General features: G+C 35.3%; 1 protein-coding gene across 1 annotated transcript in view; it reads right to left on the bottom strand.

Moving 5' to 3' along the window:
- Mgat1 (alpha-1,3-mannosyl-glycoprotein 2-beta-N-acetylglucosaminyltransferase) overlaps positions 1–27,680 on the bottom strand; it is a 328,989-nt gene that overhangs the window by 116,438 nt on the left and 184,871 nt on the right. Inside the window, exons 7-8 of the mRNA XM_090400969.1 lie at positions 8,513–8,647; positions 1,158–1,248 (exon numbers count right to left, since the gene is read on the bottom strand). Coding sequence (XP_090257095.1) covers positions 1,158–1,248; positions 8,513–8,647 — 226 coding nt within the window. The remainder of the gene's footprint in view (positions 1–1,157; positions 1,249–8,512; positions 8,648–27,680) is intronic.

The following is a 27,680-nucleotide window of genomic DNA, read 5'->3' as shown; positions in this document are numbered from 1 at the left end:
CCCTCTATCCTTCCCGGGTGTGTACAGCATTCCCTGCTAGTGTGGAACTCAATATTTCAAACACACAGGATGAAATACTTTGGTCAGAAAAAAAGAGCAAAAAATACATCCAGAATGGAAAACCAAAATAGCAAACTATCTCAACATGCCTTAGAGAAAACCACTTCATAATATGAAAAAAAAAACCAGGCTACTTTACAAATCCAGGTTTAAATCACAGAGACTGTTCCTGAAAGCAGCACATATTCTACAGAACCTGGTTAACTGTAACAGAATGGATGGTATGATTTTAAATAGATTTTGGTGCACTGCCGGAGCTACCCATCAGCATTAATAACAGGAATCATTACAAAGAGCACCACTGTCATCCTCCATGCATGTGACTGTCCTTGTTATCTTGGTCATTTTAGTTTGTGTCTTCACTAAGTGTGTAGTGTGAAATTGCCTCTGATAATGCTAGTGAAACATCAGTTGCAAATAATTAATTTTAGCTAGTAAAGTTTTTTATTTATTTGGTGTCTACAGTTTTTTTTCTTTTCTTTTTCAGAAATTTCAACATGAAAATATGTATCCCTGAAATCATGTCTTGTTGGCTTGCACTTTGCAAAATGTCTAGAGTGTTTCAAGATTATTCATTGTCTTGTCTTAAAGATTCTTAATGCACTACCAATGGATTTAATGTGGTGCATAATTTGTTAGCTTGCCTGCAGAATCATATTTATTGCTATGCAAATCAAGTGCATCACTCATGCTGAATAGGATGAATGATAAACAAACAGGATAAGAGAATGAAAAGGGAAATAAATAAGAGAAAAAAAAAAACCTGTTATCTTCTGGAGTCAAAAACTAAGAATAAACTTCACTTAGGAAGTTGGAGATTTTGTTCTTTTCAGCAGGAAGCTATTTACACTAGAGCATCTTCACAGAATGACTACATTATGAGGAATGACAATTGATGAGGTCATATATATTGTGCTTCAACTGTCCATTAGCAACCAATTATACAGAAAAGGTTTCTCATAATACATCAATTTATATATTTCAATAGAATTTTATGGTTTTAAGCAAAATTTCTTGACAACTTAAAAAGTGATGTCACAGCAAAGAAATGAAAATTAATCAGTTTCAGAAAATAACAAAATAAATGTTTTACTCACGCCTTAGGCCATTTACTTTGTAATTCAGACCATAAATCTTTGGTAAGCATCCAACCCAAACCAGGAAAAAAGTCTGATCGATAAAGTAACTCTAAATGAAGCAAAATAAAATTATATGTTTCAAGGAGAGTATTTCAAGTATAGAAAACAAGTTATATGTTCTTTTGTATATGCTATTTGCTTACCTTTGCAAAGCATTAAATAAATATTTATAACATTTATGTTACAGTTCCTTACTGTGGGTGAATAATAGGACTGAAAAAAACTAAAATTAAGTTTCATTTAGACTGAATGAACAGAGCTCATTATATTTAGCAGATTCATGTTATGAATACTATTATGAGAAAAATAACTTGAATAAAATTAAGAATATCTTTTACATTTCAATCTTTACATCAAGGACAACTTTTTAAGTTGTCCTTGATGTAAAGTTATTCACTCCAGGAGGATATAAATAGACATACAAGGTGGGTACACTGGAACTCTCTAGTTTCAAAGAATGGTAAAAAGTCGAAATGCAGAAATATGTAAGATTTGGGTTGTTCAAACGTTCCGGAGACTACAAGTTTCATCTAGCATTTTTTTTTTTTTTTTTTTTTTTTTTTTACAAAAACTTAGTGAGTGTTCCTTCTTATCTGTACAATTTCAACACCATGGTCCATACACTCAAGTAGTAACAACAGGTTGAAACTAGGTTCAATGTGGAAACCCTGTATATATACATTACATTAAAGAACTTGAACCCTGTACTGCTTTAAGCTATACTATGTCTATAACTGATTTATAGTAATGCAATAATTCACAGCTCACAGTGGAAATGGGAATTTGCACATTTTACAGAAATTATGGACTCGACAACTATATTATAAATAATTATTTTAATTTCCCGACGTTTCAACTTCCATATTAAGGTCATCATCTGCAGTGTGTACACACACACAAGCAAGCAAGCATGCACATGCGCGCGCACACACACACACACAGAGAGAGAGAGAGAGACAAGATAAATTACATTTCACATAGTATGCTGAAGAAACAATGATTTGATCGATGGTTATTCTACTGGCCTGAAAATCTAGTGAAAATAAAATAAAATTAGAATAAATAACTGAAATAAAATTAATTAACTACATCAAAGCTATATTCTATTTAAGACATCAGAGAAACATTCTTTCATATAGATAGTTTTGTTATCAGTAAAAATGATGTCCTAATTTAACATGACAACTGTTATATTAGATTTAGGATCCTGGATTACCTATGGTCCTATTTAAAATTAACTCTTAGGGAGAAAGGTTAAGTGGGTAGAATATGTGCCTGAGATTAAAACTCTCCATCTCTCAGAACAGTGGAAAATATTGGGAAGAAGGAAAAGAAATAGTGTTAGTTAACTGCCAAAGGGAAAATAAAATTTAACAGAAAACATAATATCAGTAAAGAAGAAAGATTCAATCTATCAAAACTAAAAGACAGTTCAATCAAAAGTCAAGTTTTAGAACAGATGTGCCTGAGATTAAAACCTTCCATCACTGGCCTGGTTGGCTGAGCAGTTAGCATCTCCAGCCAAAGGGCTGTGGGTCCGAATCCTGCCATGGGCAACATGGATGTTTGTGGAAATGCTAGTGGTGGCAGCAGGCAGTAGATGGCATTGGTGTAGTTGCAGTTAGTTGTAGTTGGTGGGTTGAGTGGTGGAGACAGAGATGTAGAGTAAGTGTCTTTCCTCGATGAGTCTTTGGACTCCCTGGAGGTGTCACATAATAATAATAATCTCTCAAAAAAGTGGAAAATACTGGGAAGAAGGAAAAGAAACAGTGTTATCAATTGCAAAAGATATTCTATGTAACAAACCAAAAACAATCAATCAGCAGATAACACCCAAAAAATCCTAACCACAATAGAAGAAAAAAGAGAGGCCAAGATACTTGTACACCAACAAAACAACGAAGAGAATAGAGAAATATACAGAGCACTAAAAAATAAAGTTGATAATTTGTGCAAAAAAGCAAAAGAAAAATGGCTAGAAGAAAAAGCTAAAAAATGCCAAGAGGCATACCAACAAAACAGTCTAAAAGTTTTCCATGACACTACAAGAGAAATCATAAAAAAATTCTCAGCAAAAGCAGTAAGATGATAAACAACAAGATGGCCGAAACTGGCAAATGTTTGAAAATGGATATTGAAGAGATAAGGAAAATCTGGTCAAACGAACTTAAGATTATCTTTCATCAAGTAAATAAAACAACAATGCCAACAACAGAGGAAAATAATGATCACCCAAAAATTTTAAAAGAAGAAGTTAGATATGCAATAAAACAAATGAAAAACAATAAAGCACCAGGTATCAACACTATCCCTACTGAACTGTGGTCATATGGAGAGAGCACATCAATAGAATATTTAACAACCCTATTCAACAAAATACTAGAAACAGGAGAGATACCAAATGACTGGAGAACTGGAAAGATCATCCCAATATACAAGAAAGAAGACAAAAGAGATTGCAGAAACTACAGACCAATCAATTTACCCTCCCACAAATATAAAATATTCCTAAGAATTATACAAAATAGATTAAAAAGCACCCATGAAGAACTGATAGGCACTGAACAAGCTGAATTTCAAGGAAACTATTCAACAATAGACCAGATTTTCACATTGCACCAACTAGCAGAACTCAGCTGGGAAGACCATAAAGATCTACACCTTGTTTTATGGACTTCAAACAAGCTTTCAATAGCATCAATACAGAAATCCTTCTTAAAGTTCTACTAGAAAAAGCAACAGATAAATACATAACAAAGTTTCTGATAAAATATTACTCTAAAACAAATGCAATAATTAAAAAGGACACACTCACAACAGAACCCATAGAGATCCAAAAAGGAGTAATACAAAAGAAGTAATGCATGTCCACTATCCCCATGCCTATTCAACATATATCTAGAAGAAGTTGTAAAGAGTGCAATAGGCAAAGAGCCTGGAATCAATATCAAAGGTTTAAATATAAATGATATCAAATATGAAAATGATCTTGTTCTTATTGCAAGAACCCCAAATGAACTACAAAGATTGTTAAACAAACTAAATGAAACCTGTAAAATATATAACATGATAATAAATATACAAAAGACAAAAGTGATGAAAATAAGAAGGAACAAAACTAACATCTCAGTCACTCTAACTGGAGAACAAGTAGATCATCATCATCATGCGTATCAAGGATTTAGGCCTAGCATAGCCTTAGAAGTCATCGTTGAATCGTTTAAGAGGACGTCCTGGTTTTCTTTTCCCTAATGGCTTGTACTTTAAGGCTTGTTTTAGTAATCTATGTAATTTATGTATCCAAGTAGAAGTTATCTACTTGGAGAACAAGTAGATAACTTCATATATCTTGGATTGAAACTAACAGAAACAATAGATGCACTCGAAACACAGAACACAGAATAGTGATAGGATGGACCACCATGGGAAAATTACAGAAAATATGGAAAACAAACAAGATATCTAAACAAGCCAAAATCAAATTATATGAACCAGTAATTATACCAACAGTTATCAATGGAGCAGAAGTATTAACAATTAAAAAAAGAGAGGAGAAAAAACTGTTGTCATTTGAAATGAAATGCTTAAGAAAAATAAATAAAACTTGGATAGAAAAGAAAACAAATAGCACAGTTAGACAAGAATTATCGTATAAGACAATATTAGAAAAAAATTAGAAAACAACAACTAAGATGGGTCGGCCATGCTACACACACACACACACACACACACACACACACACACGGATGCAGACAGACTACCTAACATCCTAATAAACACTTTTACAAACTGAAAAAAGAAGACCTGGGAGACCAAGAATCACCTGGCTGAAATAGAGAAGACTGGAAGATCCTGCTGAATGAAAGACTCAACCTGTCTTAGACAGAAGAGAAGAAGAACAACAATATGCACATCTTGCTGATTCTTCATGCTGCTGAATGATAGGCTGTTTCCACCGATGACTTGAAGTATGAGGCACTGTTAGACTTAATGGATTCACTAGTCAACTACCAATAGTGAAACTACAAGCACTGCTATATTGTTTTTACAGTAAAATATCATTTTAACATACTTTTATCAACATAAAGATATTTTTATACATCTTTTATTTCATTTTCAATTACCTAAACTAACAATATTTTCATTTCATTTCACAGACACATGATTTTTCCATAAACAAAATCATGTTAAGATAATTATATAAGTCAAGTGGATAATAGATCCAACATTATATCAAAGCTGAATGTAGAAACTATGAGTTTCTTAATGTAAGTTGAAAAGAGAGCTAACCAGAATATTCCCTGGCATTCACCAGTTACCTTGGTATAGACCACACAGAAGACATAGGTGCCACTGAAGCATCCTTATATTCGCCTTTTGTTGGTCTATTTTAATAATGACAGCTGTTTCGAACTGGTTGGTTCTCCTCAGAGATCAAGTAGAACCTCTCTTGAGGTTCTACTTGATCTCTTGTTCAGTACTAGGGAACTTGAAATATCAGATATATTTTTTGCAAGTGAACTCTCGGCTAGTGTGTAAAAGTAATTACTAAAATAAAGAGCTAAAAGGCTTCAGTTCAGTAATGGAAAATTATATAAGTACTTTTACACACTGACCGAGAGTTCACTTCCTGAATCTCCTCTGTCGTTTAGAAACTATGTCCTTTCAAAGTGGTTTTAAGTTTGGGAAACGGAAACAGGAAAAAGTCTACTGGGCTAAGCCTGGAGAATAGGGTGGATGGGGTACAACAGACACCTGATGTTTTGCCATATAACTGCGGATGAGGAGCAGCACATGAGCTGGTGCATTGTTGTGGTGCAACATCCAAGTCTAGTTTTCCCACAATTCAGGCCGCTTCCTGTGCACAGCATCCCTCAAACACGCTAAAATTTCCTGATACATTTCTTAAAATTTCTTGTTTACATCTGACTATGGTACAAAATTCATAACAGACAATGCCCTTCCAATCAAAAAACAACCAATATTACCTTGATCTTTGACTGATTCATCCGTGCTTTTTTGGTTGAGGAGCTTTCCCCACCCACTGCAATGATTGCATCTTAGTTTCAGCATCATAGCCATAAACCTACGTCTTAATTTTTATCAAGTTTGCAGCACAATTTCACACACACACATTGTTCTTCAAGCTCTTTCATGGTCTCTAATATGACGAACAGCTTATGCATGTGCTCAGTTCAGCAGATGTAACTTGACGACTAATGCTCATAGCAGAATTGGACAAATGGCAGTTTGTTGTCAAAACCTGCCGCTAGGTGCACTCAGTAGCTGAAGTGCGCTCTCTGTGCTGGATGGTGCGCTATTTAAAAAGTACAGTCTCATTTTGAACACACCTCGTACACATAATGATGCTAAGAACTAACATACAGAAAGGGTTAACAAATAGGATATTACTTTGCAAGTAACAGCATGTGTTTAATAAATGGAGATCATGCTTTAGCAATGTGCTTATATTGTATAACAATGTTATGGTCATGTTGGTTAAAAGGAATGGTTACACTTTGATACTGTTAGACTTTATTCAAGAGTGGTGGAAACAATGGTCAAGGTGACAAGTGATCCACTCCAAGGATCAGTCCCTTGACCATTGTTTAATCTCTACATTAACGATATTGGGAAGGACCTGACAGGAGATGTTTAATTGTTTGCTGATGATATAAAGATAGGCAGGGAAATAAGGAATGATTTGAATAAGTTGTCTATTCATTGTTAGTAAGCACAAATTTATGCACTTTGCGTGATGAGATTATGACAGTATATTATATTGGTGGGATACATACATATATCTTCAAGGCCCACCTTTCCTAATTGGGTTATGGAGGCAGCAGCTGCAAGAGGAACTTCCAATGGTCATGATCCTCCGCACCAAGCTCAGGTGTCTTGGTGGGATTCCCAAACGTGTCCACCTAAGGTTTTGGATATAATCTATCCAGCAAGTTCTTGGCCTTCCACCCTATGGCTTGGCAAAGAGGGCCTGCTGAGGGAGCCTCTCTCTTGTGGCATTCTGACCAGGTACCTGTACTAACGTAACTGTGATCTCTCAACATGGAGATACAGCGGTTGAGCATCGAGGGTTTCCCGAATTGCAGAGCTTCTGACTCTGTCGAGTCTTGTCAGCCCGCAACCCCTCGAAGGAACCTCATTTCAGCTGCTTGGATTCATGTCCGCATTCTTTCGGTCATTACCCAACTCTCATGACCATAGGTGAGGACGGGGACATAGACTGTATTGAAGACAGCTAGCTTTGCCTTCTGGCTTAACTCCCGCTTCAATACTACTGAACAGCCAAGCTCCCGCAAATTGGTGGGATTATTATTATAATCCCAAATGACAAACATCCATGCCCACGGTGGGATTCAAACCCGCAGCCTTTTGGCTGGAGAGCAAATACGCTAATCAGTCGGCCAACCTAGCTGGCACTGGTGGGATTATGCTACAAGAAACTGATGAGTTTAGAGATCTTGGAGTTATGGGATAGGAATTTGAATTTCAAAGGTCACAGCAAAAATTAAATAGACAGAAGATAATTCCAATTGAAATGAATACTAGTACGCAAGGATAAGGAAGTCATTTTGCCTCTTTACAAGTCCCTGATATGACAGCACTGAGACTACAGCATACAGATCTGGTCTCTGCATACTGTGGAAAGGATAATGGTGTGTAAAGGGTGCAAAGAAGAGTTGCAGAGATTATATCAGGTATATGATATAATCTCTGCAACTCTTCTTTGAATATGAGAATTGCATCTGCAGCCTACATATTCTTTGAATATCAAGAATATGTAGGCTGCAGATGCCAATAAACAAGAGAAAGGAATGGGTGTTATAGGATACTGTCTAATGAAACTTAATTTGAAAGGTGGGGAGAGAACAAGGAGTATCCGTGGAAGTTTATGCATGGTTAAGAAAGGGTTAAGCACTAGATATTTCTCTAACAGAGCAATGAGTGAGTGGAAGTGGTGCTTATTCAAGTGATGAGTGCATTTGGTGTGTGAATTGAGTTTAAGAGAAAGTATGAGAGAGAGAGAGAGTATGAGGTATGAGATTGAAAATCTTTAGAATTGTCCTGCATATTCTTGATGAATTCAAATTCAAGGTCTTTCTGGTGTCAAAGGAAATCTTTGCCACCCACCAGAAATCTGGTGTCAAAGACTATGCATTGGAAGCTGAACAATTAGTCAACTTAAAATGAAAATAATTTACAAAATTATTTTAATTTTGTTAATTAAGAAATTTGGATAATATAAAGTTTGTTTCTGTTTATCCAAATATTCAAATCAGCAAATTAATGTTTACCTGGATCGTTTGCTACTAAATTATCCTTTCCATTGTCATTCCATGCAGACACACACCACAATGTTGGATCACTTTTCAAAATAGGATAAAGGGCAAGAAAATACTCAAAAAAGTCAGGAGCAATATCCAGATCATCTGGAAGATAAACTTTCTCTTAATGACAAATATATACTTTGTTTAATGAAAATAAATTGACAAAAAAAAAAAAATTATTATACTGGTAAGAGATAATAATCAATACGAGTACATTTTCTCGATCTTTCAGTGACTTAAGATAGTCTAATATCACTCTTAATAGCAAACACACACAAAAAAAAAAAAAAAATTTTAAAAATGTCATTCTATTTCATTATACAGAATTATTTTAAGAAAATGGTCGTTTGTGTGTTTTCTCAGCATATTAAATAAAAATTGTTTGGAATTATGAGAATTGGTCAATCCAAATAATACTTGAATTCACAAATGTATTCTAATTGAATCTCAATGTTCCACATCTGGAATACACACCCACACATTTATGTCAGGGCCAGTTTTATCATTAGGCAAACCTCGGCAATCGCCTAGGGGCGCCAGATTTTGCTACATAGTTTGGGGAAAAATTACAATTTTCGAAAAAAATTAGTAAAACCTTGATTAATAATAAAAAACTGAAATAAGTCAGGCCGTCCTGGTGCTTGCCGAAGTTTCCTACATTATTTTTGCCTTTCTCTATTTCTTCCACTCCTCTGCTCTTTGTATACTTAACCTCAAAGTGCAGAGATTTTTGTGCCTTCTGGAAAATAAATAATATTTAAAAAATAAAATTTTTTAATGTTCATAATATTTTTATAAATATCTGCATGTGTATGTGTGCTTGTGTGAGTATGACTATATATATATATATATAGAGAGAGAGAGAGAGACAATGTATAGGGGCATCTAAATTTTCTTTGCCTAGGGGCATCAGATACACTCGCACCAACCCTGGTTTAGGTGCACTTAATTCAAGTTTCAAATTTCAATGAATAATTGAATAAGTGAATAATACACAAATTGCTAGGAAGCAGAATAAAAGCCTTATATTAGCATAATTATTTTGATAGCACAAAAAACACTAAATAAAACAAACACTGTTATCACAAAGATGTTTTATTAACGTTCTCCCAAATTTTTGGCAAATTAGTGCAACCATATTTGTTAAGGTTGGGAGAATTCTTCAAAGTCATTGCTGACTCAAAAAATAATCTTTCAGATCTATGATGACTCCTAAATAGCACATTCGTTTTCCTCCATCTAATCCTGTGTGAAGAAGTGTCCAAAGCATGGTCTGCCAGTCCCGACTTGCCATAGTAATAGTAGTGAATGTATTTTTCATGTTCTTCCAGGTGGATGTTCACTGATCTTCCTGTTTGCCCATAATAGGCCAAGTCACAGTCACAAGGAACTTCATACACTCCTGGGTGTGCTAATGGGTAAAGTTTATCCTTAGGCGAGCAGATCAGAGTTGCCAGCTTGACATGAGGTTTGAAAGTGGTGCAAAGGCCATGTTTCGCACCACTTTCAAATATTTTGTAATAATATATTGTTAATAATATTTTGTTACAATATTTTATAATAATAAAAATATTATTACTACAAAAGCTGATAAAGGAAATGAAACAGTTATCATGAATCAAGAAGAGTATAACAGAAAAATGCAAGATCTCATAATTGACAGTTCCACATATCAAATTATACATCGAGACTCTACGATGTCTCAAAATAAAAAAGTCTGAAAATTACTGAAAAAAGTGACATCATGGCCCAAAGAAATCATCAGGAAAATAAAACCAATTCATGTTAAACCACCCCGTATTTATGGATTACCAAAAATCCACAAAACTAATATCCCCCTACACCCATAGTCGATAGCATAGATAGTCCCACATATAAACTGGCCCGGCATTTAGCCAAGTCGCTTGCCCCCCCCTTACTGGCAACTCCTCTACTTTTGTAAAAAATTCAGTCCATTTCAAAACACTGGTTAAAAATCTAATCCTAAAACATTCAGACATAATGGTTAGTTTCGATGTCACCTCCTTATTTCCCAATGTACCACTTTTAGACACTCTTGATTTAATCAAGTCTAAATTTCCCCCTGATATTTTTGAATTATTTCAATTTACCATGAATGCAGGTTGCTTTACATGGGGTGGAAAATTCTACAAACAGATTAATGGTACTGCTATGGGTTCTCCCCCTCTCTCCCTCATTAGCAAATTTTTACATGGAACACTTTGAAAACAAAGTACTTACCACAGCTACATACAAGCCACAAGTGTGGTTACGCTATGTAGATGATGTGTTTGCCATCTGGCCCCATGGACAAGACACTTTGGATGCTTTTGTCACCTATCTAAACAGTCAACATCCCAAAATTCACTTCACAGTAGAAAAAGAATCAAATAACTGTTTACCATTTCTTGACACATTAGTTACCCGCCTTTCAGATGGATCACAATCTTTTACTATTTACAGAAAGCCTACACACACAGGAAGATACCTACATAAACAACCACATTATCATCCAGTCCAACAGTACGGCATTTTAAAAACACTTGCACACAGAACCAGAGCCATTTGTTCTAACGATACAGCTCTGACCAGTGAACTCCAATACCTGCGCCATACGTTCTTAGCCAACGGCTACAATCCCTACAAAATAGATAAAATACTACATATGCCCATTACTCTGCCCTCCCCTAATACACAAGAATACAACATGACCATTTCTATTCCCTATATCAGAGGTACATCATCAGAAAAGATAGCCAAAGTATTGTTGAAATATGGCCTTCGCACCACTTTCAAACCTCATGTCAAGCTGGCAACTCTGATCTGCTTGCTTAAGGATAAACTTCAATCTTTAGCACACCCAGGAGTGTATGAAGTTCCTTGTGACTGTGACTTGGCCTATTATGGGCAAACAGGAAGATCAGTGAACATCCGCCTGGAAGAACATGAAAGATACATTCGCTACTATTACTATGGCAAGTTGGGACTGGCAGACCGTGCTTTGGACACTCCTTCACACAGGATTAGATGAAGGAAAACAAATGTGCTATTCAGGAGTCGTCATAGATCTGAAAGATTATTTTTTGAGTCAGCAATGGCTTTGAAGAATTCTTCCAACCTTAACAAATATGGTTGCATTAATTTGCCAAAAATTTGGGAGACGGTTATCCTAAGAAAAACTCCTGGATAGCCGTTTTTTTTTTTTCGTGAGAGTGCGCCAAAAATAGGACTTTAGAACTTTTGTCTTTTGCAATTATATTGTTTCACTCATTCACTGTTGTGCATACAAGTGTGTTGTGCTCTGATGATGCCGAGTTGAAAATCAGCGAAATATAAGTGTTAATAAGACATCTTTGTGATAAAAGTGTTGTTAATACCATGAAAAATAAGTCATGAATAACCATCAACACCTAAGCTTATCTGTTAGATTAAATAAAACAAAATTTAAAAATCACTTGCCAAGTGTCAATCTGGATGATAGATAGCATATTAATATTGTAGACAGTGATTCGTGTAGTGTAGAGTGCTCTCCAGTTAGATCCTCAGACTCCATGGAGATGTCACTTAATAATTGCACATTTTCTCTGGACAATTTGTCTGTGTGTGTGTGTGTGTGTGTGTGTGTATATCTGATAGCTACATGTTCTCAGACCTAGTCAATTTATAAGTTCTTGTTAATGCTTTGATTAATTTTTATACTATGGAACCACCAGTGTTTCATCAGTGATACATGATTGTTGGTAATAAACAGTTAACTGAGAAAATATATAAAAAAAAAAATGCTGGGGAATGTGTTCCCGTAAGCTCTCTGGTCAACTTATCTTACAAAACTCTCATAGTTTATACATTCAGCTTTGAAATAATGCTGGATCTAATAACCACTTGACTTATATAATTTTATATCACCAAACTGAAGCCTTTTGGCTCTTTATTTTAGTAATTACTTTTATGCACAGACCGAGAGTTCTATTACAAAAAATATATCTGACATTTCAAATTCCTTACTACTGAACAAAAGTTTTTGTTCTCTTAAGGTTCTACCTGATCTCTGAGGAGCCAATCAGTTCGAAACAGTTCTCAGGTCAGTGAAATCTTATTAAAAAATGGACCAATAAAAGGCGAGAAAGATGCATTCTGGAAAAATAAACATCTGCTCAGAAGTTCTGTGAGTATCGAGACAAAGAAAAGAATGATAAGAACATTAGTGTGGCCAATTTTCACATATGGAAGTGAGACCTGGATATTCAAGCAGAGAGTAAGACAGCAGATAATGGCCTTTGAAATGTCATATAGAAGAGCTCTGAAAATCCCATGGACAGAACATGTGACAAATACAGATGTCCTACAGAGATCTTTATTACAGGAAATGATCCAGAGAAAGATGAGATTGGCAGGACATGTATTGAAAGGTTCAGCAGAACAGAGGATACTAACAGTTTTAGAAGGAAAAATTATGGGAAAAGGATCAAGAAGCAAAAAACGAAGGACATGGCTTGAAAATATAAGATCATGCAGAAACAAAAAGGAAAGCCACCAACAGAGAGAACTGGAAGGACATGGTGCTGCACCCTCTCATTGAGGAAGCTACATGAAGAAGAAAAGGCGAATGTACAGACCAGTGGTTCATAACAGGTGTTCCCCGGAACACTTGTGTTCCGTAAACTAGTTACAAGTGTTTCGCCAGTGGAAGATGTCACATGACACAGTTCTGAGTGTAATTGGCTACTCTGATCCTAAGAACTGAGACTGCAATGCACATTGGCTTTTGAACCAATAGAATATTGTTTATAGGTCATGGAGGAGAGTCTCTTTTACAGTCATTCAGTGATGTGTTCGGTTTGTGTGTTGTGTAACATCGTAATAGTGCACAGTCCCTTTTTAATATGTATTTGGTTTGTGGTTGTCTAACAGCGTAGTAGCACACAATGAATAAATTTATTATTAAACGAAAACGTGATTCTCAGGCAAATATTAATGATGGGGCAAGTACAACTGGAAGTAGTATTAATGACATTGCTGCAAATACGTCTTATACAGAAGACAGCATTATGCATAGTAAAATATAAAAAATGAATGGACTATATTCGGATGAATATTTAAGTTGCAATTTTACATGGATCAGTGAAGAAGAACTCTAAAAAGAACTCTACTGCTCAAAACAATTAGGAGATATTTTAGTTTCTGTTGGATAATTATAAATTTCTGCAAATAATTATAATTATTGGGTACTTTATACACGAAAAAATATTTCTTATTTATGGATAGGGTGTAATTGATGAGATATTGTTTAAGTAATCGATATTTATTACAAATTTAACAAATTTTACATTTCAGCGGGAAATAATTTTAATAAGAATAGCCAAAAACACTTTTGTTAATTTTTAATAGGGTGTATGGTCTCCATTAACAGCCAAAACAGTGGTACATCTCGATTACATAGACTGGATAAGATGATCAAACAGTTCTTGTGCGATATTTCACAACTCTTCTTGATAGCAAATTTTGAGTTATATGCTATAAAATATGCTATAAAAAATAGCATATTTTAAGCTATCGTGGTGGCACCAGTCGAGCAGAAACGTCATCACCAAATTCCTGACATGTACCCTCAAGGGGTGTACAGGATATGATGGTACCATATGACAAATTTACATCATTACTAACTTCCTATCTACAATCTTCCTCCAAATCAGTCTGTTACTTGTCAAGATTCCAATACTATCAATATCAGATCTTATATTTCTATCATCTAAGCCACTTTGTACCATACGAATCCACCTATATCTTGGTCTTCCTCTGGGTCGTTTTTCCTGCCAACATGGCAGAAAGAACACTTGTTTTGCTAATCTTTACTCGCCAATTCTGTTCAAGTAACCAGAGATTATCTCTGCTAACACATTCCTGGATGCTGACAATGTCAAGTTCTTTCCTAATATCCTCATTTTTTTGATATGATATTGCCATTGAAGCAATCTGTTCACGCCTCTAATCTCTCTGAGGACTATCATATCTGCAGTCCCTAGTCTTCGATCAAATGTTTTACTTCTGACTCAGCTCCCAGATCCATAAGTTAAAACTGGTTTGAACAATGTCTTGTATACAGCTAATTTAGTGTTCTGACTAATTTCTCTGTTATTCCATATGAATTTATTCAATTCACTTCCTACCATACCAGCTTTGTTGATTCTGTTGTCTATTTCCATATTTAATTTACCATCTTCACTAAAAATCGTGCCTAAGTAGCTGAAATGTTTTACTTGTTCCACAGGATCTCCATTCAAAACACAGTTGACATTTTCAACGATTCTACCTATTTTCATTGTCTTGGTCTTTTTATTGCTGACCATCATACCATATCTATCACTAAATTGAATAACTGTTGTGTTTAATACCATTTTCCTTCATAATGTGATCCATATAGATAATGAATAACAGAGGGAATAATGTACATCCTTGTATCACACCAAATTTAACATTAAACCGTCTTCCTGTACTTCCTTCAATTCTAACTGCTGACTTACAACTCAAATAAAGACCAAGTACTGCTTGATATAATGCCCTATTCACACCATATAACTGTAGCGTATTCAATAGCTTCTTTCTTGGCACCTCGTCATACATCTTTTCGAGATCTACAAAACTTAAATACATGAAATATTTCATGATTTCTCAACTATTTGTAGTAAAGTGAAAATTCTTCAACAAGCTTTTCTTTTACAATCCTTCTCAACCGTTTCTCAAGTATACTTGCATAGATCTTACCAGGAACACTCAGTAGAGAAATACTTCTGTAATTCTCACATTCAGTTATATTTTCCTTTTTTATATATGGGTACTATTAGAACTCTACTCCAATCATCGGGAATTCGTCCCTCTGTCCAGGCTTTCTGAACTATGCAGTGCAGCCACTGTAAGACTTTTATACCACCATACTTTAGCATTTCTGGTCGAATATCATCTACTCCTGCTGCCTTTCCACATTTCAAGCATTTGATGGCTTTTTCTACTTCAGAAATGGATATGTACTGACTGCATGCCTGGTCAGTGTTTTTTTATCACTGTGCTGTCATCACTGCTTGTTTCATTTAGCAAATTTTCAAAGTAATTACTCCATACTTCAAGGATATCTTTTTCTCCCGTTTTCATTTCACCTTTATCATCTCTAACTCCTTTCACAGCACTCTTTCCTCCATTCCTAAGCTTCTTCAACAACCTCCAGAATATTTTGCCACCTTCTTGATATTTATTTTCTATGTTCTTGCCAAAGTCCTCCCATGACTTTTGTTTAGCTAGTTTTACACAGTGTTTAGCTTTCTTACATTTGTCTCTATATTCTCTAAGAGAACAAGATGACTTATTTGCCAGGAACTTTTGATATGCTTTCTTCTTTTCCTTCACTGCCTCTTTAACTTCCTGTGTCCATCATGGAGTTTTGATTTTTCTATCCTTGCAGACCTCACCACATGCCTCTCTGGCTGAATCAGTCAGAGAGGCATGTGGTTTTCTTCAAGGCTTGCCTGAATCTCCGTTTAGTTCCTGTTTTCAAACTCTTTCATTTTTTCTTCAATAATCTTTGTGTATTTTAGTCTACAGTTCACATCTGAGAGCTGCTCAACTTTTATTCTCTTTAAAACTTTCTTACATGTTCTTCTTTTCAATATGAAATTCAATTTATCCTGCTCAAGACTAAATAGTGATCGCTTCCAATTTCAAATCCTCTGTACACTCTGGTGTCCTGCAGCAGAGAGAAACCATCACTATCGACAATAAAATAGTCAATGAGACTTTTCTTATTCCTTGCCTCTTCTCTCCATGTGAATTTGTGCACATTTTTATGTTGGAATATGGTGTTAGTAATAACTAATCCATGTCCTGAGCAGAAATCCAACAGGTATTTGCCATTATTATTAGCTTTGCTCTTTTCTCCAAATTTTCCCAAAATATTTTTGTATGTCTGACAATTATTTCCTACTCTGCTATTTAGATCCCCAACAAGGACCAACTTTTCCTTTTTCATTGTGTCAGTTGCTTTCTCTAAAGCTTCAACAATTGCTCCAATTCTACCTCAGTAGAACCTTCTATGGAACCATAGGCACAAATAAGCCTCATTGTGCAGTTCCCCATTCTGATATTTGACCACATCACTCTACTTGATAACTGCCTGCCATTCAAGATTAGCCTCGCATTTAGTGTTGAATACTATGGCTACTCCTTCTTTTCCTTGATTGTCATTGTCTGAATATGACATTTTGTATTTATTGCTCAGAAAGATCTCACCGGTTTTGGTCTTTTTTGTTTCAGTCACCCCTATTATGTTGATCTGGTAATTATGTAATTCCTGAGCTAGCTCCATTTGTTTGCTATTCAGGCTTCTTATGTTGATAGTACTGATCTTTAAATCTGGTGATGTTGATTTGGGTGTGTGTTTTCAGATTTGTTCCAGTAGCTGAACGTTTCGCAGTTCGCCCTGGTTCCCTAGCGAAAACAACGGGACCTTGTTTAACAGAGTGACGCCCCAGCTGGCATGAAATTTTGTCATGTTGTACCATCATTTTGTATTTTGGTTTAAGCCAATAAGAATACAATTTGGTCGGCTAAATACCAAATTGCCAGACCATCCTTGTTCGAAAAGTGCCTATCTAAATTAATGACGTTGCTGCAAATACGTCTTATACAGAAGACAGCATTATACATAGTAAAATATAAAAAATTAATGGACTATATTCGGACAAATATTTAAGTCACAGGTATGTTCTTCTGGCAAGTAATAACAAATACTGATCGCTTCTGGAGTTGTTGGTTGGGAGACCTTTACCTTCTCTTCAGCAAACATTTCCCGTCTTCACTAAGCGAGTCTAAAGTTGCAAAATTATGCTTTGAGATACACGACATGCTTGAGCGACAACTTGCTGCGTTTGTCCAGCTTCTAATCAACCAATGGCTCTCCAAACCATGGATTCCAGGATATCATGTTGCACTGCCATTTTTAACAAAATGGAAGCTCAAAAATGGGTGGTAGGTGACATAAGTTTACTATTGGAGTCATAATTATGCACTGTGGAAATGAGTGCAACAAGCCACGCTTTTATACCCCACATGCTAATATGGCTAAGACACACTTCAACAAGTCTTAACATGAATTTTGTACCAGTTGCGTGTTCTACACTGTTGTGTATGAAGAATATTTTAAAATAAATGTGTTACATTGTAAATTATTTTTATAACTTTATAATTTACAAGAAAACCAAAATAGACTCAAACTTAAGTCGCTCGAAGTTAGACTTAAGTTCAAGTCTAGTTGGTGACTGGAGGAACTTTTTCTAAGCCTATCTTCGACTGGTTCCCGAGTTAGCCAATTTCTGGCACGGGCAAGCGGGTTTTTCCTCTTGGAAAAACCCGCTTGCTCAGGTTTTTCATCCCATAATCTCAAGAAAATACCGACTGTAGTACCCACATTATTTCAGACAGTAACATATCTTGTTAGGGTTGGGTACCACGAGATGGCAGCACTTGTTTGCCAGCCTCTTCATCGGTGGCTGCTGTTATTGGTGATAGATGTGGGCCAGCTATCTCTTGATTAACTGCCGGTGTAGATTGAATTGCCCACTCAGTCTCCAAAAGCTAGGTAGGGTATAAAGGCCTCGCCTACTCCCTATAAGGGAATAAAAGGCATTAGCTGCTTTTTTTTTTTTTTTTTTTTTTTTTTTTTTAACAGAACATTTAACAATATTGGAAGAAAAGATTTTAAGTTATTTTCCTTGCTTAAATACACACACTTATGACTGGATACGAAATCAATTTTGCGCAGTTAATGCATTGAGTTGCGAATTTTCGTTATAAGAAGAACAATTAGTTGTCATGGATTCCAGGATATCATGTTGCTCTGCCATTTTTAACAAAATGGGAGCTCAAAATGGGTGGTAGGTGACACAAGTTTACAATTGAAGTGATGATTATGCACTGTGGAAGTGAGCACAACGAGCGACGCTTTTATATCCCACATGCTAATATGGCTAAGACATGCTTCGACAAGTCTTAACATGATTTTGTACCAGTCGTGTGTTCTATACTGTTGCGTATGAAGAATATTTTAAAATAAATGTGTCACACATTGTAAATTATTTTTATAAGTTATAATTTACAAGAAAATCAAAATAGACTTGAACTTAAGTCGCTCAAAGTTAGACTTAACTATAGGAAAGATTGACTTCTATTTGGGTTTATAGGTCAGATTTATTTTCTAACTAAGTTATACCAACTAGTTTCGCCAGGGTAAAAGATATATAGATGTAAGACCACTTAAACGCTAAGACTGTTACACCAAAACTGTAAAAATTACAGTTTGAATGTAATGCTACTGATATTTTTAGTTCCAGGATAGCATTAACAGTTCCCATTCCTCTTCTAAAGCCTTTCTGTTGTTCACTTAGTTCACCAGTTAAGGCGCTTTCAATTTTCTTGTTAACAGTGGTTAAAATTATTTTATATGCATGATAGATTATGCTCATAGTTCTTTAATCCTCACAATTTTGTGCATTATTTTTCTTTGTAGTTGGTATACATAGCGATGTAAAAGTTTCTGGTAATTCTGTTGTTTTTTAGATGTGCTAAATGGTGTACACTTAGTAAGTGTTATCGTAAACCGTCAAAGCTTTCCATAGTTTTGCAGGTACGTTGTCACACTCAGGGGATTTATTATAAAGTAGATTCTGGATTATGTGTTGTATTTTATTTCTTGTAAGTAGAGTGGTATCTGTTGTTGCACATAACTTCATATATTCTTAGACCAGCGCTTCCCAAACTGTGGGCTGCAGCCCCCTTGGGGGCCGTAGATTTTGTTGAGGGGGCCATGAAATAATGAAAACAAATTTAAAATGTTTTAAGACTAAGTAGATTTTTTTTTATTTTAAAAGAAACGTATTTAACTTTTATTATTTATTATTTCTTTTTTGTTATTTTTTATATTTTAATGGAAAAATTCATGCATTGGTGTTGGTTCACAAACCTTGCTTCCTTTGTATTTCGGTGCTTAATGAATATTAGTAAATATTGCTTATTGATATGTTTAATTTCAAATCATTGGTTAATTGTATTTACTTTGAATGCTCTCCAGGGAAGCTCCAAATCTTCCTATCCCTTTCATCACACGTTCGTAATCAGGGACTGTTGATACTGACTTTATATACATATCAAAACTCATTTTATATTATCACTGTCATCTGAGCTAGTTTTCTGTCACCAATAAAAGTTTCGCATATACTTCACACATGAAAAAAAGCTTAAACATATTCATGTGGGGAGATAGTAACTCCCTTGCAGTGGTAAACAACACCCCTCTCTAACAGCGACTACTGCAGAGGCAATAAAAACAAGTATTTTTATTATGCTAGTGAATAAGGTATGAGGAGTCTGTGTAATATATTTCTCAACAAATAGTGCAATTAGAGACAACTGGGATAAAAACACATTAATTAATGAATCGCATGTCCCCTCATACAGAAACTATGCTGTATATATAGACAGAAATAAAACCATATGTTGCATGGGCAAACACAGTATCTAACTAAAAACTATTGTTATTAATTAGATGTGTGCGAGTTCGATTTCCCAAGGCAGCAATAAAATTCAACCGAACGTGTTAAAACTAAGTAATATATATGTAATGAATGTTATGGCAGTTTCACATATGGAATTTGGTTGAAGAGAGTTAGCATTTCAACTCAATTGTCAGCTATGCTTTTATCTTTTGGTTGCATGATCTTTTGTTAATACCACACCAATCATATGCATGTTTTAATAACCTGCCTTTGCTGTCTGTTTCGCGTTAGGCTTAATTACCGTAAAGGGAGAAAAGTCACAAAAGAGAAAAATGTTCCTGATCCGGGGATTCCCTTATTCAGGTAATATTCACTAATTTCATGTTATCAGTCTGTGGTGTGCCAGTATTATTTGATGTGTTCTACATTAAAAAATTTAACCCTGAGACACTGAAGAGGATCCAGAGGCGAGTAACTAAGACAACATCAGGACTTTGGACTGCTGGCTGTGGAGAAAGGTTAAAAAAATGTGGATTGCAGAGTTTGATGGATAGGACAAAAAGAGGTGAGATGATAGAGACATTTAAGTTAGTGAAAGAATTTTTATCAGATTAATCCAGAGGAGATAATAAAAAGAGTAGAAGGTGAGAGGGGAAGAACCAGAGGTCATCCCTGAAAATTATGTAAAAGTGTGGTGAAGAGGGGTGCGAGGAGTAGATTTTTTTACATGGAGAATTGTCAGTGAATGGAATGCATTACCAGAATGTGTGTTAATGCAAGGAGTGTTAAGAATTTTAAGATTCTATACAATAAATATGTTGTCAGTTGAATGAACTTCCCATGATGAGTCTGTTGACTCTAAGGAGGGGGTGCAATAATAATAATAATAATAATATGATCTCTCACTAATTTCTCCAAAATCTTATGAAATACAAACTGGTCCACAATTTGACACTTCCATTTTACCACCATCCGTGTGTAATGAGAATATCTTGCCCTTCTTCCACTCCTTGGGCACCTCTCTATATCCAAACTCTTACTGAAAAGCCAAGTGAATGGAGCTGTCAGTTCCTTAGCACAGTCTCTAAAACATGCATAGTAAAATTGTGGCATGCCTTATTGACATCCACAGAGGTTAGTATTTGCACATTCTCCTCTTTCATTTCCAAACCTTGAACCTTCCTCATCCCTCTATTAATAAAACCGTTTCCCAGGATGAATTACTCCAGTAAAGTGATCATTAAACAACTCTGCTATGCCTTCTGCATCAGTTGCTCCACTTCCATTTTTGCCTAACAGTGTCATTCTTCCAAAATGATTTCTTCCCCTACTGGCCACATAATGAAAGAATTCCTTCAGATTTTCCTTAGAACTCAGATCTAATTTCTTCTCATATTCAAGTTTTGTTTCTTACTATGCTAGTCCCACTCCTATCCCAATTAATATTCCTCATGTCAAGGATTTAGGCCTGTTCCAGCCTTAGAAGTCATTGTTGAATGTCTTAAGAGGACGACCTGGTTTTCTTTTTCCTTTTGTAATTTAAGGCTTGTTTTGGTAATCTTTCTGTTTTCATTCTTTCAATGTGTTCCATCCATTTATGTGTTTTAAATTTTTTCTATTCCTGATTCCTGATTTAATTCTTTCATAATTTCTTTTGTAATCAAATAGAGCATACTTTGAAGTTTTTCTCATAAACTTCATTTCAGCTGTTATTAATCTTTGTTTATCTTTTTGTTTTATTGTCCACATTTCGTTTCTATACAATAGGACTGGTAGGGCTAATGTATTGTACACTGTTAGTCTGGTTTATTTTTGAACTAGGTTAGGTTTAAATATAGAGTTAATTACAACTGTTATTTTTAAATATTTTGCAATTTTTAGGTTTATATGTTTTTCATTTTCATATGTAATCATACATTCTAGGTAGTTAAATGAATTCACCTGTTCTAAAATCTTGTTATCTATTACTATTTTAGTTCTTACTGGATCTCGTGCTTTAAAGGCCATTGTTTTTCATTTTTCTGTTGATATTATCATTCCATAATCTTTGGCTACATCATTTAAATTTAAAATATCTTTCTGTAAGTTATCTTCAGAATTTGTAATTATTATTTGGTCATCAGCAAAAAGGAGAGTGTTTTAAGTTCACAATAGGAGGAAGTTGAATACCTTGATGGGAATTTTTATTCCATTTTATTATTATTTCATTTAGATAAATATTAAAAAGAGTTGCTGAAAGGAGACATCCCTGTTTGGACTCCTTGGGTTTATCTCTTTTGTGCAAGATAATTCAAAATTTAATCTTATTTGTATTTGATTATTTTCATATATACTTATGAAAGCTTTTAGAACATTATTTGGTATTTGTCTTTTTTTAATATGTTAAATAAAATGCTTCTTTTAACTTTGTCAAATGCTTTTTTACAATAAATGTAATATGTGTTTCTAAATTGTAATCTCTTATTTTCTCTATTATTAATTTTAGACAAAAAGCTGGGTTTATACATGATCATCCTTTTCTAAATCCATTCTGTATTTCTAAAAGAAAGATTTCAGAATATTTTATTAGTTTAATACCTTGATGGGAATTTTTATTCCATTTTGTTATTTATTGTTATGTTAACATATATATTTATATGTTATGTATGAAGGTCAGCAATAAAAAGACAAAGACAATGAAAATGGGCAGAATCATTGAAAATGTCAACTGTGTTGTGAATGGAGAACCTGTGGAACAAGTAAAACATTTCAGCTACTTAGGCACGATTTTTAGTGAAGATGGTAAATTGAATATAGAAATAGACAACAGAATCAACAAAGCTGGTATGGTGGGAAGTCAATTGAATAAATTCATATGGAATAAGAGAGAAATTAGTCGGAACACTAAATTAGCTGTATACAAGACAGTGTTCAAACCAGTTTTAACTTATGGATCTGAGAGCTGGGTCAGAAGTAAAATACTTGACCAAAGACTAGAGACCGCAGATATGAGAGTCCTGAGAAAGATTAGAGGTGTGAACAGATGGCATCAATGGCAATATCATATTAAAAATGAGGATATTAGGAAAGAACTTGACATTGTCAGCATCCAGGAATGCATTAGCAGAGCGAATCTCAGGTGGTATGGTCACTTAAATAGAATGGGAGAGAAAAGATTAGCAAAACAAGTGTTCTCTGCCAGGTTGGCAGGAAAACGACCCAGAGGAAGACCAAGATATAGGTGGTTTGATAGGGCACAAAGTGCCTTAGGTGATAGAAATATAAGATCTGATAATGTTGGAGTCTTGACAAGTAACAGACTGATTTGGAGGAAAATTGTAGATAGGAAGTTAGTAATAATGTAATTTTTTCATGTAGTACTATCATATCCTGTACACCCCTTGAGGGTACATGGCAGGAAATTGATGATGATGATGTTATTTAAAATTCTGCTATGTAACAGGAATTTAGAATATTTATACCTCTATCATTTTTAGGGTCATCTCTACTACCTTTTTTTAAAGATAGGGATCACAATTGCTTTTTTTCCATTCTATTGGTGGGTTACTTGTCGAATAGATTTTATTTAAAAGTAATACAAGTCTTTCTTTGAACCTTATTCCTGCATATTATATAATTCTGAGCCTAACTTATCTTCTCCAGGTGATTTTCCATTTCTTGTTTCTTTCAGGCTGATTTCTAATTTTTCTTTAGTTATTTCCTTTTCATTTTCATTAAACTCAACTGCCTAAACATTTCTTGCTCCTCAAACATTGTATTCCCTGGCCATCCCCACCTCACACCATATGCTCTCAAAACCATTAGTGCCATTTTCCTCCAAATCCTCTATTCCGAGAGAATACTTTGGCGTAGCTGAAAAAGTCCCCTGTAATAATTATTTGCACTCCACTTGTTTTGCTAATTTGTCTGTGCACACCATCCACATTCTCCCTTGCATCCCCTAGCCTCCCCCTAGCAACAACCAACTATATATTTCACTGTGTTAGCCTCTGTCTCATACAAAATGGCCTTAAATGCACAACTCATCCCTTATCATAAGATATAATACGACATACCTTTTTTTTTTATTTCTATTCCTGTTAGTATATCATCTTTATTCAACCATGTTTTTTTACATGTTACCCCTAAAATTAATATTAATATTTATGGCTATTTTGCCTATTTTCTTAAGGGTTACAAGAGGTACACCTTCCCTACAGTTACTCCTTAAGAAAATAGACAAATAGCCATAAATATTAATACCAAAAAAAAGTAGTTTAGCAGGAAGAAAGAGATGAGTAGTGCATTTAAGGCCATTTTGTATGAAACAGAGGCTAACACAGTGAAATATATAGTTGGTTGTTGCTATAGGGAGGCTAGGGGATGCAAGGGAGAATGTGGATGGTGTGCACGGACAAATTAGCAAAACAAGTGGAGTGCAAATAATTATTACAGGGGACTTTTTCAGCTACGCCAAAGATTGGAAGGAGGAGCGGTCAGAGACAGAGCCAAGTAAAGGAAATTCATATAGCTGCTAAGAGATAAACACTTGAGACAGCATGTAATGAAGTGGAGGTGACGTGGTGTAGGAGTGATGGATCAAAAAACCTGGTAGTAACCAAGATAGAATATCGCATTACACTGGGGAGAGATTATGCAGTCTTGAGCTGGGAGATTGCCAGACATGGAATTTTCAGATTAAAAGAGGTATAAACTACAAAGCAGGTGATTACAACAAAGTGAAGAGGAAGATTGGAACAGTGTAATAATATAAGAATCTGGAAGAGTGTTTGAACAGTAATCCTGGATGGAAACCAGGTAAGAGTTAGATGGATGAATACATTCATTAAGTGAGAGTTGCAGAAAAAGAAAAAAAGTTGTAGAGAATATAAAAAGAAAAAGGTAATCAGCAAGCTCATTAGTAGTACAAGGCACAGGCAAGAAGGGTGACCATTATGGTAAGGAAAGCAAAAGTAGATTATGGGAGGAGGCTATCTGAAGAGGCCAACAAAAAATCCCTAGGAGTTCTCTTGCTATGTGGCGAGTAAAAGGAAGAAAAACTATAGAAGGAGAACAAGTGCTGATGATGGGTAACTGAAGCAGGTGATTAGCAGATAACAAAATAGTTGAGTTACTAAGTGATCACTCTGCAAGGATGTATAGCCATCTAGTTGGAAATAATGCAGTGCATGATATGATATTGATGTGAGAATAGAAGTAGAATTGGAGTTTCTTAGGATATTACAGAAATTTAATGCAAATACAGCCATTGGATTAAATGGGATATCAGCCCATGTATTTGTCCATGCATGTCATTTATGTGCTATAGGCCCTTTTGCCTTTGTGGATGTGCACAGTGTGGTTCTAAATTTCTTTAGCAGGCTACAGAGATGTCAAGGTACATCAAATCCTTGAGGTTTGATCTGTGATCTGGTGCATGTTTGTAGGGCGTATGTAGTTCATTCCAGTCTTCTCTGCCAGTCCTGAAGACCAACATCTGGTATTTCCACAAGCCAGATAGAAGATCTAGAGGGAAAATGGCAAGCTTGAGGTGAAATATACCTTGACATATGGGAAGCTTCATTTCATATCTGATTTTATTTATTTTTCTGATGGTAGCTTCTCTTCTGAAGCATGGAGGATTCATGTGGGAAAAAACAGACAATCATGGGAGAAAAGTAGATCTCAAAGTACTAGAGATGGTTTTCATTGTTATGTTTTAAGCTGTGTGGTAATTTCAGCTCCAAAGTGGCAAACAATACTCTGCCACTGAGAAGACTGATGGTAGTGGTGTAGCTAGAGCTTTTGCCACCCGGGGCAGTCTCTGAGTTTGTCACCCCTCTCAATACACACCAAAAATACTACAAAAAGTCAAAACGACGTATAGGGAAATAAATTAAAAAACTACGTTTATTTTTGAAGTAAAACTTTTATTTCAACATTCTAAAATGTTATTTTTCTTGCTTTTCTGTTAGCAAAATCGATGAAGTCTATTTCATAGTAATGTAGGTAATTCTTAATCAATTTTATTTAGAAAAACTCCTCTCACAACTAGCAACACTTACAACAATTGTGAGGAAAATCCGCAACAGTATTACAATAGTTGGAACTGAGTTCTGAAGTTCAAAAATGTTCAAAGTGCCGCCCAGGACAGACTGCACCCTCTGCCCCCCTGCCCCTCTAGCTATGCCTCTGACTGATGGTATCAGTTATTAGATGGAAAGGATACCAGAAGTGCATGAGAAGTATTAAAAAAAATACATCAATGGTGCAATATCAGAATGTGTCCCTCAATGTGTGTCTTATACAACGGAATGATAACTCTGATATGATCGGAATGAATCAGGATGTGCAATCTTATTAAGCAACAGATGCTTAAAAAAAATAGGATGTGGAAGGAACATGTTTGTAGGGTGCCAGTTATGAAAATTATAAGGAATAGGACAGAAGAATTACAAGTATCGTACAGAAAGCTAAGTCAGAGTATGAAAAGAAACTAGTTCTGCTGCAAATAAAATAATAGATATGACAGAATAACTGAAGTGAAGAAGTGAATGTAGATGGTATTGAATAATTGTAGTGCATGCAGATGGCAGATACAGAACAAATTATTCATATAATTTGGAGGAGGTAGGGGAAACAAGAGATCTGGGGGTGATGATTGATAGAAAACTGAAATTCAGGGAGCATATTTCAAAGGTGGTGAGGGTAACTCAGATTGTTCTCAGATTTGGTCCCCAGGATTTGAAGGGGATAAATTGACTGTGGAAAGGGTACAGAGGCAGATAACAAAGATGGTTTCAGGACGGTAAAATATGAGTTATGAGGATCGACTGAGGGAATGTGGACTGCAGAGTTTGGTGGATAGAAAAAGGAGAAGTGATATGATCGAGACTTTTAAACTGTTGAGAGGCAGTTACAGGGTAGACATTGGAGAGTTCTTTCACTTGGTGGAACGGCGGGAAGGAGCGATGACAAGGGGCCATCCCTGGAAGTTACAAAAGGAGGCTGTGCACAAGAGGGTGAGGAGTGTTTCTTTGCATGGAGGGTGGTTAAACCTTGGAATGCATTGTCTGAGAGAGTGGTTGGAGTGGGGATGGTTAATGGGTTCAAGGAGTGGTATGATAGACTTTGTATTTCCTAAAAACAACCTCCCACGATGAGTCGTTTGACTCCATGGAGGCTTGGATAATAATAATGATAATAATAATAATAATAAAAGCCATCAACTAGGAGTTTGCAATAGGGAGCTGAATGCTACCTGTACACCGGATGAAGAAACTCAGATAGAATTGTTGCTTAGCTGAATAAGAATTTGACAATAGAGATTAATGGGATTACAGCACCACCAGTTTAGATGAACTGGTGGTGCTGTAAAATCTCACATGATTAACAATTTATCATCATGCTCGTTTTTACAAGTTTTTTTCTTTAGGAAATTACACATAAAGAAATGTTACTGTTTTCATTATTACTATAAATCCTTTTGTATGTAATAACTTAATCATGAAACTTTGTTAAACTAATGTGACACATTAGTGGAAGCAAATACCAATGTTCCTGTAGGTAACATAAGATCAGAACTGATTCAAGGCAGCACTCCTGTTTTAGTGAACATA

The sequence above is a fragment of the Typopeltis vanoorti genome, chromosome 11, assembly GCF_054136105.1.
Source record: "Typopeltis vanoorti isolate ZY-2024b chromosome 11, IOZ_Tvanoo_1.0, whole genome shotgun sequence".
NCBI classification, from domain to species: Eukaryota; Metazoa; Arthropoda; class Arachnida; order Uropygi; family Thelyphonidae; genus Typopeltis; species Typopeltis vanoorti.
Note: the sequence above shows the minus strand (reverse complement) of the source record. Positions and strands in the feature narration are given on the sequence as shown.